General features: G+C 40.4%; 1 protein-coding gene across 1 annotated transcript in view; it reads left to right on the top strand.

Moving 5' to 3' along the window:
- HEPHL1 (hephaestin like 1) overlaps positions 1–15,064 on the top strand; it is a 91,601-nt gene that overhangs the window by 37,163 nt on the left and 39,374 nt on the right. Inside the window, exons 5-9 of the mRNA NM_001192511.3 lie at positions 3,749–4,003; positions 6,779–6,947; positions 9,843–9,982; positions 10,126–10,257; positions 12,039–12,250. Coding sequence (NP_001179440.2) covers positions 3,749–4,003; positions 6,779–6,947; positions 9,843–9,982; positions 10,126–10,257; positions 12,039–12,250 — 908 coding nt within the window. The remainder of the gene's footprint in view (positions 1–3,748; positions 4,004–6,778; positions 6,948–9,842; positions 9,983–10,125; positions 10,258–12,038; positions 12,251–15,064) is intronic.

Genomic DNA, 15,064 nt, shown 5'->3' with positions numbered 1-15,064 from the left:
TAAATTGTGGAAAATTCTTAAAGAGATGGGAATACCAGACCACCTGACCTGCCTCTTGAGAAACCTGTGTGCAGGTCAGGAAGTAACATTTAGAACTGGACATGGAACAACAGACTGGTTCCAAATAGGAAAAGTAGTACGTCAAGGCTGTATATTGTCACCCTGCTTATTTAACTTATATGCAGAGTACATCATGAGAAACGATGGGCTGGAGGAAGCACAAGCTGGAATCAAGAGTACTGGGAGAAATATCAATAACCTCAGATATGCAGATGACACCACCCTTATGGCAGAAAGTGAAGAGGAACTAAAGAGCCTCTTGATGAAAGTGAAAGAGGAGAGTGAAAAAGTTGGCTTAAAACTTAACATTTGGAAAACAAAGATCATGGCATCTGGTCCCATCACTTCATGGGAAATAGATGGGGAAACACTGGAAACAGTGGTTGACTTTATTTTTCTAGGCTCCCAAATCACTGCAGATGGTGATTGCAGCCATGAAATTAAAAGACGCTTACTCCTTGGAAGGAAAGTTATGACCAACCTAGACAGCATATTAAAAACAGAGACATTACTTTGTCAAAAAAGGTCCATCTAGTCAAGGCTATCGGAGAAGGCAATGGCACCCCACTCCAGTACTCTTGCCTGGAAAATCCCATGGACGGAGGAGCCTGGTAGGCTGCAGTTCATGGGGTCTCGAAGAGTCGGACACGACTGAGAGACTTCACTTTCACTTTTCACTTTCATGCATTGGAGAAGGAAATGGCAACCCACTCCAGTGTTCTTGCCTGGAGAATCCCAGGGACGGGGGAGCCTGGTGGGCTGCCGTCCATTGGGTCGCATAGAGTCGGACATGACTGAAGCGACTTAGCAGCAGCAGCAGCAGCAGCAGTCAAGGCTATGGTTTTTCCAGTGGTCATGTATGGATGTGAGATTTGGACTATAAAGAAAGCTGAGGGCTGAAGAATTGATGCTTTTGAACTGTGGTGTTGGAGAAGACTCTTGAGAGTCCCTTAGACTGCAAGGAGATCCAACCAGTCCATCCTAAAGGAAATCAGTCCTGAATATTCATTGGAAGGACTGATGCTGAAGCTGAATGTGAAGGGCTGATGGAAAGAGCTGATGCGAAGAGCTGACTCATTTGAAAAGACCCTGATGTTGGGAAAGATTGAGGGCAGGAGGAGAAGGGGATGACAGAGGATGAGATGGTTGGATGGCATCACCGACTCGATGGACATGGGTTTGGGTGGACTCTGGGAGTTAGTGATGGACAGGGAGGCCTGGCATGCTGCGGTTCATGGGGTTGCAAAGAGTCGAATGTGACTGAGCGACTGAACCGAACTAAACTGATACTAATTCGATATTGGCATAAAAACAGACACAGAGATCAATGGAACAGAATAGAGAGCCATGAAATAAGCCTGTGCAAGTATATATAGGAGGAAAAGGACAGTCTCTTCAATAAATGGTGTTGGGAAAATTGAACAGCCACAGGCAAAAGAGTGAAACTGGACCACTATCTTACATATATGCAAAAATTAACTCAAGTTGGATTAAAGACTTGAAAGTAAGATCTGAAAGTATAGAACTACTATAAGAAAACATAGGTGGTAAGCTGCTTGACATAGGTCTTGGTAGTGATTTTTTTGAATCTGACACCAAAGCAAAAGCAATAAAACCAAAAATAAACAAGTAGAACTATTTCAAACTAAAAACTTCTACACAGCAAAGGAAACATCACTGAGGAAAAGCAACCAACTGAATGGGAGAAAATATTTGCAAATCATATATCTGATAAGGAAATAATATCCAAAATATATAAAGAACTCATACAATTCAGTAGCAAAAAGCCATACAACCCTATTTAAAAAATGAACAGAATATCTGAATAGATATTTTTCTAAATAAGAAATACAGATGGCCAATAGGTACGTGAAAAGATGCTCAACATCATTACTCATCAGGGAAATGCAAATCAAAACCACAATGAAATATCATCTCATACCTGTTAGAATGGCGATTATCAAGAAATAACTAATGTAAATTGGTGTAACCACTATGAAAATCAGTATAGAGTTGCCTGATAAGACTAAAAATAAAAACCTAACATATGATCCAGCAATTCTACTCATGGGTATTTATCTGAAGAAAATGAAAACACTGATTCAAAAGGACATACACTCCCCTCCATGTTCACTGCAGCATTTTTTTTTTTTTTTAACAATGGCCAATATACGGAAACAGCCTGTGTCCACTCATGGATGAATGGATAAAGAAATTGTGGCCTATAATAAAGGAATATTAAGTGGAATATTCAGCCATAAAAAAAGAATGGTCTCTCCATTCGCAACAGCATGATGGACTTTTAGGGCATTATGCTAAGTGAAATAAGTCAGACACAGAAGGCAAATGCTGTATTATCTTTTTTATATGTGGAATCTAACAAACAAGCAAACTCCTCAAAACCAAGCTCATAGATTCAGAGATCAAACTGGTGGTTACAACAGGCAGGGGATGGGGATGGGAGAAATGGCAAAAAAAAAAATAAATAATAACGTGCATCATTCCTTTAAGCTGGCTTAAAATTCAACATTCAGAAAACTAAGATCAAGGCATCTGGTCCCATCACTTCAGGGCAAATAGATGGGGAAACAGTGGAAACAATGTCAGACTTTATTTTTTCGGGCTCCGAAATCACTGCAGGTGGTGACTGTAGCCATGAAATTAAAAGACGCTTGCTCCTTGGAAGAAAAGTTTTGACCAACATAGACAGCGTATTAAAAAGAAGAGACATTACTTTGCCAACAAAGGTCCATCTAGTCAAAGCTATGGTTTTTCCAGTAGTCATGTATGAATGTGAGAGTTAGACCATAAAGAAAGCTGACCACTGAAGAATTGATGCTTTTGAACTGTGGTGTTGGAGAAGACTCTTGAGAGTCCCTGGACTGCAAGGAGATCCAGTCCATCCTAAAGGAGACCAGTCCTGAATATATTCGTTGGAAGGACTGATGCTGAAGCTGAAACTCCAATACTCTGGCCACCTAATGTGAAGAGCTGATTCATTTGAAAAGACCCTGATGCTGGGAAAGATTGAGGGAAGGAGGAGAAGGGGATGACAGAGGATGAGATGGTTGATGGCATCACCTACTGGATGGACATGAGTTTGAGCAAGCTCCAGTAGTTGGTGATGGACAGGGAAGCCTGGCGTGGTGCAGTCCATGGGTTCGCAAAGAATTGGGCACAACTGAGTGACTGAACTGAACTGAACTGCCTCATTCCTCCCTTCTAATCATTTCTTTTTCTTCTTGCTGAATGCTTTTGTCACTTAAATAGCTACTATATGTCAGCTTTCCCAACGTGAGGTAAGACAGGGTTTCTAGTTACACAGAACAGATCCAGTGGGGATGGTAAATATGCAAATAGAGGTGGAAGTAGGAGGTGGCCAAGCTGTCCTGAATTATAAACAGCACTTTGGTTTACTCCTGATCTCATTGTGTTCACAGAGCAGCTCAGGCTGTGTTCCTATTGCTGATCACTTTTATTGAGTGCTTTTCTCTTAAAAAGACTAATGCTTTTCATTCCTTTGGGGACTGCATTTTATCAAAGAAGCCACGTTTTTTTCTGCACAAAAATATTACAACCCAGTGATCTGTGCTAGTTGTTCAGCTGTGCTAGAGTATGTATTACCATTGTTTCTGGTTCTGCTGGGCTCTGCAGGCGAGTGTCTTTCACCGGTGTTTCTGTTTTTCAGCGCTCAATGGATACCTCTTTGGAAACTTCCCTGAACCTGATATGTGCGTTGGTGAATCAGTGTCCTGGCACCTATTTGGGATGGGGAATGAGATAGACATCCATTCCATCTATTTTTATGGTAACACCTTCATCAGCAGAGGGCATCGGACTGATGTCGTCAACCTGTTCCCAGCCACCTTCCTGACAATAGAAATGATAGTTGAGAATCCTGGAAAGTGGATGATAACCTGCCAAGTCAGTGATCACCTCCAAGGTAAAAAGGATGAGGCCAGTGTGGAAATGGTTACAATGGCACAATTAAACCACACAGTCAACGGTGTTCATTCAGTGCATGCTATTGGATGGATTTTTGTCTGTGTTATATTTATTACAATTAATATTAAACATAGGAAAATGTATAATGCCTATTTGGCATCTTATTGACAGATATTTATTAATTAATTACCTACTTATGAACCAGGTAAGAGGTGATTGAAAAAATTGATAAGACCTTCCTGGAACCTGGAATCTAGTAGTTAAACATAGTTATACATTTACAAAATGAATAAAATTTGAGGCAGAATGATAAATGTTCTTGAGCTTTGTCACTTTACTGGAACAGTCAGAAAGGCTACCTAATGAGGGGGTCCCTAATCTGAGCCTAGAAATATGGGTAAGAATTTGATAGATGAGGAAGAAGAAAAAGGCTTTCCAAGTAGGGGAAGCAACAAAAACTGGGAAAAACACATGGGCAATTATAAATAGAATAAAATTTACAATCAGAAATTAGAATTTACAGATAATCTGGTCCAACCAGAAAGGGATTTCTAGATAATCTGGGCCACCTCCCTATCCAATTCTTGAATTCCCTTTTGGACATCTCTTTAAAATTTTTTAAAAAATTTTATATTGGAGTATAATTGATTTATGTATGATGTGTTAGTTTCAGGTGTACAGAAAAATGAGTTATACGTATTCAAATATCCATTCTTTTTCAGATTCTTTTCCCATGTAAGTTTCCCATATTACAGAGTACTGAGTATAGTTACCTGTGCTCTACAGTAGGCCTTGTTGATGATCTATTTTATATAGAGTGGTGTGTATAACCCCAGCCTAGTAATTGTAGCAGCCTGTTTCATCTCTGGGCTGCTCCATGAGAGTTCTTTATATTGAGACAGAATCCAGTGACAGGTGCAAAATCCTTTGAAAGGTGAAAGATAAGCATTTGTTGACTTAAATACCTGTTGAATGATTCGGTCCAGGTTCCTTGGGACCAGTCTACATGGAATAAGTCTACTTAGCTGGCCTCAGGTTCAAGTCAGAGGAGTGATGAAGCAGAAGTTTTAGAGAGGCAGTTTGGGCCTCAGGGGAGCAGTTTTGAATGGCAAGGCTAAGGAACATCTGGAAGGTGATGCGTGCGTACATGCTGAGTCCCTTCAGTTGTGTTGACTCTTGGCGACGCTATGGACTACAGTCCATCAGGTTCCTCTGTCTGTGGGATTCTCCAGGCAAGAATACTGGACTGGGTTGCCATGCCCTCCTCCAGGGGGATCTTCCCAACCCAGGGACTGAACTCACTATATTACTTCTCCTGCATTGGCAGGCAGGTTCTTGACCATTAACACTACCTGGGAAGCCCCTGGAAGGTAATAGTGAGCCCTTTTAGATCATTAGACACAAGTGATTTAGGAAGATTTAGGGAGCTAAATATGTCTTTATGCAGAGAAGACTCAATGGAGAGATTCTGGCTACTGGATGCCAGTTAAGAAACATTGGCAACATTAAAGTTATGATATATTAAAGGTTTGGCCTAAGAAGAGAAAAAGAAAATGTTATCAGTTGGATAAACATGGAGTAAATAATGTATGATTCAGTTTGGATCCTAACTACACACAGTCACCACAAGGACAGCTGTGCAGCACTTCAGGGCTGCTTTCATAACACATTTTTTATTCCCCTCAACCTTAAAGCAAACCTCACATTTGTCCACTGGGTTATTCCAGGTAAATTCAATTCAGCAAATATTGAGTTGCTCAGTTAATATGTATCAGACACTCTCCTGAAAAGACAAAGATGAACATGACAGTTACTATTCTCCACCCCCACTCCAGACTTCATTGATGTATAATTGACAAACAGGAATTGTATATAAATTTCTTGATGTTTTGATATAAGGTATAAACTTTTTAAACTACACACAAGCTAATTAATATATCAATTACCTCACATAGGTAAACTTTGTGAAGCTGGTGATGTTGAGAACACTTGAGATCTCAAAGAATACAAAGTTTCAGTTATGCAAGACAAATGGTCCTCGAGATCTAATGGTGACTACTATCAAAAATACTGTGTTGTATACTTGAAATTCCCTAAAAGGGTAGATTGTAAGTGTTCTCCACAGAAGATCCTTAAATTTGAGAAGAAATTAGTTTTAAAATCAAGGCATTAGCAGCCATTTGAAATTAGATTCTTAAATTTGGCCAGTAGTTGTAGACATAAGTTGGAATACATTACCGAAATACATTTACTGAATTGTCCATAGTCTTGGAAAAAATGTTTAAAATTGGAAGATATGTATAATTCAATTTTAAAATTAGCAATCACCTCTAGAGATAATGGTGTCACATTTTAATGAATATCTTCCCTATTTTCTAGACCTTCATATACAAATGTATATTCTTTCCAAACTTTACCATTTGATAACTGACAACAGTATCACTTGATTACTATTAGGTTTAACTTTTTTTTTGTTTGTTCTTGGGCCAATAGTATTTCTTTTGTGAATAACCTATAAATGTTTTGCTCATTTTCTATTGAAATATTTACTTTTTTCTTTTTTATCAAAGATAGTTACATATTAATCTTTTGTCATATATGTTAAAACACTCCTCTTCCCACTGTTTATTTTTACTTTTAATTTTGTTTACGGTCCTACTTTCTGTACAAAAGTTTTAAATGTTCATGAATTCAAATAAGTCAGTCTATTCTTCCTCTCTGATTGCTTTTGGAGTATTTATACATTGGCTCTTGGTTTTCCTCTGTTTTATAGCTGGCATGCTGGGGCAATACAATGTTGGTAACTGCAAAAGTGGTATTTCTCACCCCAAGATGAAGGGTCAACAGAGGCGCTACTTCATAGCAGCTGAAAAAATTCTTTGGGATTATGGTCCTCAAGGTTATGACAAATTCAGTGGTCTTCCCCTAAATGCCTCTGGCAGGTAAGCTCTCTTTGCTGATGTTTCTAAGCCTCTGATAAGAGAGACATCTGTTAGACTTTTTGCTGCGATCTCATTTGTGTTCCAGGCACTGTTCTTATGAGTACATACTGCATAGATGGCATAATGGCATCATTTAAGAAGCTCTGAGTCCCATAATGTACATCCTGCTTAGAATTGTATATACAACTGTATATACTGCAGATAAATGCAGAGTATCTCAGAGCTATGGTTTTTCCAGTAGTCATGTATGGATGTGAGAGTTGGACTATAAAGAAAGCTGAGCTCTGAAGAATTGATGCTTTTGAACTGTGGTGTTGGAGAAGACTCTTGAGAGTCCCTTGGACTGCAAGGAGTTCTAAACAGTCAATCCTAGAAGAAATCAGTCCTGAATATTCATTGGAAGGACTGATGCTGAAGCTGAAACTCCAATACTTTGGCCACCTGATATGAAGAGCTGACTCGTTTGAAAAGACCCTGATGTTGGGAAAGGTTGAGGGCAGGAGGAGAAGGAGACAACAGAGGATGAGATGGTTGGATGGCATCACCGACTCAATGGACTTGAGTTTGGGTAAACTCCGGGAGTTGGTGATGGACAGGGAGGCCTGGCGTGTTGCCATCCATGGGGTCACAAAGAGTTGGATACGACTGAGTGACTGAACTGAACTGAACTATTTATTGCTTTATGATTTGCTGGCCAAATCAAAGCACTAGATTCATCTATTCATCCATCAAACACTTCAGGAGCATCTACTATGTGCAAGCTGCAGCATTAAGTGCCATGAGAAGTACTAAGCTGACAGAGAACAGACTAAGGTCTTACACATATTAAGCAGACGACTTTGAAAAGGGAATAAGTCAGGACTCTCAGTGGAGATGAAATAGCCAAGGAAGGTTACCCTTTTTGGTTCAAGGACAGCCTGATATAAGTGAAGCCCCTTCTGCTCAGACTTCATATTCTTCCCTGTCCAGTACAATGCCACTTTCCCCCTTCAAAATCTAACTCTGCTGTAACTTCTTAAGTAAAGTCTCCCTGACATCTGAGTAATTTTCTCTGGGCTTCCATAGCATGTAATATTTTTCAAATCGAATCTAACAATTTATTAAGTGGATGAAGACCCCTGTAGCTTTAATTGTAGGATCATATACAAATATGTCTAGGGAAGCATTACAAAATATACAGTATGATATCAACAAGTATTGCTCTTACCCTGTAATCCTTTTCATGTTTGAGGGAATGTTTAAAAAATTGTCTTTGTGATGAATAAGATTCCTTTTGTTTCTTTCATTATAAATTTCATTCATTCTTCCACCAAAGTGACAACCTTTAACCTTGCCTGAAGAATTTGTGTGGACCACCTGTGAAAAACTCTTTGATATCAACATTCCCTATTGACTAGTATTTTCCCATAAACAGAATAGTGAAAATTAACATTGAGAATTATGTCTTAGAAGCCTTCCAAAATTAGAAAGCACCGTATAAAATATGAAATATTAAGCTATATTCAATGGATATTTAATGTAATATGTGAAAACACAATGTACTAAGTGACATGAGAGATGCAGGAAGGTCTAAGATAATGTTCCCGATCTCAGGTACAGAAAGAAGCTGAATATACAGCAGAAGAGAAGTGACTTTGCAAGTTACAGATAAGATTAAGATAAGCTGTCCAGACAGTAAGTTGTCTGGGCATTTAGAGAGAGCTAAGATAGCCAGAAATACGTCACAAAGGAAGTGAAACTTAAGTAGGTCTTTTGAATGATAGAATTTATGTAAGTGAATTGCAAAGACAGGGAAATTTTAGATGCAGGGGTTAATGCAAAGCATCTGCCATAAGTAAAGCAGAGTGATTAGATCAGAGTGAATGACATGTGAGGGATTTGCATGGGGCATGAGCACTTACACAGAGCAGTGGAGAGAGGCCTGGAGCAAACCAGATATCCTTTGCAGAGGTCCTCCAGTCTGTTTGAACTTTATTTGATTGGCAACTGGAAGCAACTGAAGATTTTGGAGCAGAAAAAATGACAATGAAAATGACTATTTTAAAGGTTTTGGAATATCAGTGCGTATGCTTAGAAAAAAACTCAAGGGAGCCAATGTAAGATAGAGGATGCTGCATGGATAGATAGGAGGTTCATACTATGGTCTAAACACAAGGCGAGGAGCACACACATGTAGAGTGGGTTGTGGGAAGAAAGGAAAGGAAAAGACGAAATAAAGGTGAAGAAAAGGAAGGGTGCAAAATAAAAGGTTACAAAGTCAGAATGAACAAGAAAAGAGGAAGAGGCAGAAAAAGAAGACACAGCTGGCATGTCTGCAAGAGTGGTGGTACCACTGACAGAAGCAGAGGAGGGATAGTACTAGTTGGAAGTTACATTATTGTATTTCACAAGTTTGAAATTTGGTATTTTGTATATATAGTTTATATGGTAACTCCACTGATTAAACTACTTGATTAACTAGATACTCCATTCCTTAATCATGCCAGATATCAGAGCTTACTATTTGCAGAGACTATTCATATTGACATCAGCAAGAGATAGAGGGATGCTCATTCTGCAAAGAAAACAGTTAGCTCTTTGTTACTTTGTAGGACACCATCTGGGACTCCAGTATTGGTAAGTAAGGAGTTTACCTATGCCTCCTTCGGTTGCTGGACCTCTGGGGAAGAAAGTACAATGGCTAAGAGAGAAATGAGCTTGAGCACCAAACAGCTTCTGAAGAATTTTAAGGCTGGTCGACTATTTCTGGGAACTTGGCTGAAGACTGTGCTATCTTTTCTGGGGAGATGGGTGGATGAATGGCCTAGAGACAATACAATAAAGCTTCATAATTAAGGCACTTAATTATGGATGTGCAGAGGTATATTCCTAGTCAACTCCCTTCTTTTCCCACAGTGACTCTGAGCTCTACTTCACACAAGGCAACAACAGAATAGGAGGGAAATACTGGAAGGCTCGGTACACAGAGTATGTTGATGCAACTTTTACTCGAAGAAAGCGATTCTCTGAGGCAGAAGCCCACCTTGGAATTCTGGGTACAGTGAAATCATCTGTCACGTTTGGAACGAGGGAGATGTTTCAGTGGGGCATGTAATCTAACAGGGAATGACTCTTCTGCTCCCATTCACTTCTCTGTCTCTTTTCATCTCTTCTCCCTTCTTCTCTCAACATTTCTCAGGTCCCGTCATCAAGGCAGAGGTAGGTGACACTTTATTAGTGACATTTGCCAACAAAGCTGACAAGGTCTACAGTATTTTGCCCCATGGTGTGATCTATGACAAAGCTTCTGATGCAGCCCCAAACGTAGATGGTAAGTCCTAGTCTGTGACTGGGGAGGATACTGGGCCCTTTACTTGCCAGTCCTGTGAGCTTGAGCAGCTATTTCAACTTTCTGAACCTTACACTTCTCCTCTATCAAGTGCAGGGAATTATGCTCACCTCACAGGGCTTTGGGAAGGGATACATGGGCTTCCTTGGTGGCTCAGACAGTAAAGAATCTGCCTGCAATGCAGGAGACCTGGGTTCAATCCCTGGGTCAGGAAGATCCCCTGGGGAAGAGAATGGCTATCCACTCCAGTATTCTTTTGTGGAGAATTCCATAGATAGAGGAGCCTGGGGGCTACATATAGTCAATGGGGTCACAAAGAGTCGGACACAACTGAGAGACTATCACTTCACTTCAGACAGAATTCAGGACAGGATCTGGCGCACAGTAGATATTTAGGAAACGTTAATGCCATTCCTTTACTCTCAGTAACATAATAAATCTCAAAGTGGGCTACTTTCACAGCCTCACCCACTTCTCTAAGATGGAGAGTTTTCTGCTGTAGTTGCATGGGATTCTCTGGGTAAGGCTAAGGGGAAAATCTGATTTCCAACGTTTTATTGAAATGAAACTCTTACACATGGGCTTTGCTTTGTCTCTATGGGCAAATATTTATTTAAAACTTTTGTGGGCTTACCATCATATATGTATCCCCCAATCACAGAGTATGTAACACAGGCTGTCTACATGTAAGAAAAGCAGCTTCTACCCATTGGCTACAGGAACTATCCTTCCATTCATGATACTGTTCTTGGGAAATCCTGGCTGTGTGGGAAGCCTTTCTCATCGCTATAGTAGATACCATGACTCCTGAGATACTTCTTTATTCCCACGTATGAGGCTGGTCCCAGTCCAGAGCAGGCTTTGTGGTGCTGGGGAGGGAACAGAGAAGGAAAGGGTGGAGGCAGTATTCCCCATTCCCTAGTCTCCCCCACCCCGCACCCCCTGCCCACTGCAGCAATGTCTCCTGTGCCCACATTCTCTTCCTTGGTCAAAATGCTCACGATGACTTTTGCAGAAAGAACCCTAAAGACAGCTGAAATGTCTACATTTCTATTGTTTATCTCAGAAAACTTTCTGTGTACCTGTTTGCAAGCCCTGGACAAACAAAATGCAGGAAGTCTCTGGCCTCAGTCTAGTTGAAGAGATGCAATGTGTTCATTTGACAATACAATGTGAGGGTCAAGTAAAAAGTCTTTGGAATCAGCCCTAGGTTTAATCCCAGATCTGCCTTTTACCAGCTTTGTTACCTTGTGCCTTTGCTTACCTCCTCTAACTTGTAGTTATTTGGGTTATTTCCTAGTTTAACCTTCTAGATTTAAAACTCTTTAAATGTAGGTCTCTTGTTTAACTTCTTGGGGTATCCTCTAAAGGCCCAAATATAATAAATTCCACATCATAGAAGGTATTAGATGATATTTTATGGATTTACATTTATATATAAATGGGCAATTATCAGTCTTAAAGATAATTTAAAGACAATTATCATTCTTTTAATATTTGCTAAACTTGAGATTTGAGTAAGAAGTAGAATCTATGAAGATATTAAGTATAAACTGTGAAGAAGATAGTCCTTTGATATAAGCATCTATCTCATAAAACAGCAGATGGTGGCACTGACCTCTCTGATAGGATACAGTGGAAACACCTGTCCTTCCACAAAGCACATCATCAGACAGAGACGCACCCTGAGCTGGAAGACCCAGTCTGACAAGTTTCTCATTCCTGGCTGTTGCTTTGAGTAGCTGTTTTACTTGTCTCCACAGGATTTCTGAAGCCAGGGGCACATGTTAAGCCAGGTGAGATCTTCACATACAGATGGACGGTGCCTGAAAGTGTCAGCCCAACAGCTGATGACCCACCCTGTCTGACTTATCTTTACTTCTCAGCCGTTGAACCAATCAAGGACACGAGCTCTGGCCTTGTAGGGCCTTTGCTAGTCTGTAAAAGGGGCGTTCTCAATGCTGATGCGACACAGGTAGGCCTCAGAGGTCACCGGGCTCACAGGGTTGTATGTGAGAGAGATCAGGAATGTGGGTAGAGAGTAAATAGTAATTCTCCATTACAAAAAGGTGAATTTTTTCCTCAGTGCTCTCGAAATCGAGTTCTACATGAGGATTTTATTTTATTTTTCATAAATTTAAGATGCAAATTTTAATTTAAGGTAATTTTAGTGTAAATTTAAGATCTGAAATGTACTGATGCCTATGCAGAAAGCCAGGAACTCTGCTTGTTTGGCTGGAATTTGGTGACTCTCTTTCCCTGGGCATTGCTTTGATTCTAGAATCTCCAGAGACCTATATAGAATATAAATTGGGATATTTTGGGGGGCAGGGGGAAAATTTTCTCAAGGGCTTCCCAGGTGGTGCTAGTGGTAAAGAATCTGCCTGCTAATGCAGGTAGACTATAAGAGTTGCAGGTTAGATCCCTGAGTCAGGAAGATCCCCCGGAGGAGGGCATGGTAACCCACTCCACTATTCTTGCCTGCAAAATCCCATAGACAGAGAAGCCTGGCAGGCTGCAGTCCATATGGCTGCACAGAGTTGGACAAGACTGATGCAACTTAGTGTGCATGCAATTTTCTCAAATTTGTCTACACATTAGACTTACCTGCCCACCCCCTACCTTCAAAAAAAAAAAAAAAACAACTTGGGGCCCTTTTAAACATCCTTTATTCAGGTGTTTCAGACCAATTACGTCAGAATCTCTGCTGCTGCTGCTAAGTCGCGTCAGTCGCGTCTGACTCTGTGCGACCCCATAGACAGCAGCCCACCAGGCTTCCCCATCCCTGGGATTCTCCAGGCAAGAACACTAGAGTGGGTTGCCATTTCCTTCACCGATGCATGAAAGTGAAAAGTGAAAGTGAAGTCTCTCAGTTGTGTCCGACTCTTAGCGACCCCATGGACTGCAGCCCACCAGGCCCCTCTGTCCATGGGATTTTCCAGGCAAGAGTACTGGAGTGGGGTGCCATTGCCTTCTCCGGTCAGAATCTCTAGGTGATTCCAATGTGCAACCAAGTTTGAGAATCACTGTAGCTCATCACTATAATCCAGGAGTTAATCACTATGACCAAAGAAACAAGAAAACAAGTAGATATTTTCTTGCAAGTCCCAACTTAGAGGCTTTTATTAAGCAACACTGATTAGTGTGGCAAAGCATAGCATTTCAAGCTATATCTACATAATATTAAACACATTTATGGAAAGAGGGAAAGTCAGCAACTTAATCATTTTGAATTACTTTACTAATCAGAAATAGCAGGCTATTTGTTTAAATGGTATATTTTATATTCGGCATTAATCCTAGTTCTGTAGAAGAGAAGAACCATTAGGATGTATATATAGATAGAAAATTATGATAAGGAGTAGGCTCACATGACTATGGAGGATAACAAGTTTCAAGATATGCAGGGTACGTCACAGAAAGAGACTCAGGAGACCCGAAAGTCCAACAGTCTTGAAAGGAAGAGCCTGTGTTTGAGTTTGAGTTCAAAGGCAAGCAAAAGCTGATGTTCCAGTTCAAAGGCAAGAAGAATCCCCTTTTACTTGTGAGAGGGTCAGATTTTTTGTTGTTCTGTTAAGGCCTTCAAATGATTGGATGAGGCTCACCCACATTAGGGAGGGTGATCTTCTTCACTTAGTCGCTGAATCAAATCCAAGCACACCCTCATGGAAATAGCTAGAAAAAAGTTTGACCAAATATCTGGGCACCCAAACAAGTTGACTCAAAATTAATTACAACACAGGGTCCTATACCTACCTTCTAACCTCCTCCTGGGCTAATTTTCCCTTTCATAGACCCAGTTACCTTACAAATGACTCTCAGATGATGAGGCTCTCCACCCGAATTCCTCTCAGTGGTTCCTTCTCATCCTGTGTACAAACACAACCACAGTTAATAACAGTTAACACAAGGTACTTAGTATTTGCTAGAGGGTGCACCAAGTGCTTTGCCTATAGTATCAAATTTAACCCTCCAAAAATATGAAGTAGGGACAACTCATATCCTCATTTTGCAAATGAGGGAATTAGGACTTAGAGAAGACAAGTCATTTGTCTCAGTTGTCATAACATGTAAGCAGAATGGCACTAGAACCTGATATCTTTCCAAATATATTTGATCCCTTATTCCCCCTCCAGTTTTAATATTTTATTTTCAAAAATCTTAAGCCTACATTGTTTCTTTCCATAGCCCATGATCTAAAACACCATGTGATAAAAGCAGTAAGTTATATAAGGTATAGTAAGAACGTAAAGCAAAGAATAACCTTACCTTCAATGAGAAGTTAAGAAAGCATCACAGAGCTGGGACAGCTAAGGTCCCCTTAAAGTTGGATTAGGGTGGCAGACCATCAAAGTTGAGGAAGAATGCGTATAAAGGACAGAGGCCTGCTGAACACAGCAAGTTCAGATTGCTACAAGGATCTTGGGCTTGCTTTGGTTCAGGTGTCAGGAGGGAAGAGCCAAGAGATGAGGCTGAAAAGGTAGGCAGGGACCTATCACTGTGAATTACATTGTATTATCCAGATTGAGAAGGAGAGAGATGTGATCAGATGGCACTGGTGAGGGTCCCTCTGGAGTAGAGGACAGGATGAAGGGTAGATTGGGAGGGAGTCCGTTAGAGGTGGGAAGATGGTTGAGAGACAGAAAACACAGTTACCTCTCTGGTTCAGCTTTAAAGAAAAGCAGATTTTGACAATTCAGTATGCTGTGTGGTCAGTAATATTCAAATAGGTGGTTTAGGAATATCCACATGGGAATTATTCCATTATCAACTCAAATTAATATAATTT

The sequence above is a fragment of the Bos taurus genome, chromosome 29 (assembly GCF_002263795.3).
Source record: "Bos taurus isolate L1 Dominette 01449 registration number 42190680 breed Hereford chromosome 29, ARS-UCD2.0, whole genome shotgun sequence".
NCBI classification, from domain to species: domain Eukaryota; kingdom Metazoa; phylum Chordata; class Mammalia; order Artiodactyla; family Bovidae; genus Bos; species Bos taurus.
The sequence above is the reverse complement of the archived record's forward strand: the minus strand, read 5'-3'. Positions and strand labels throughout refer to the sequence as shown.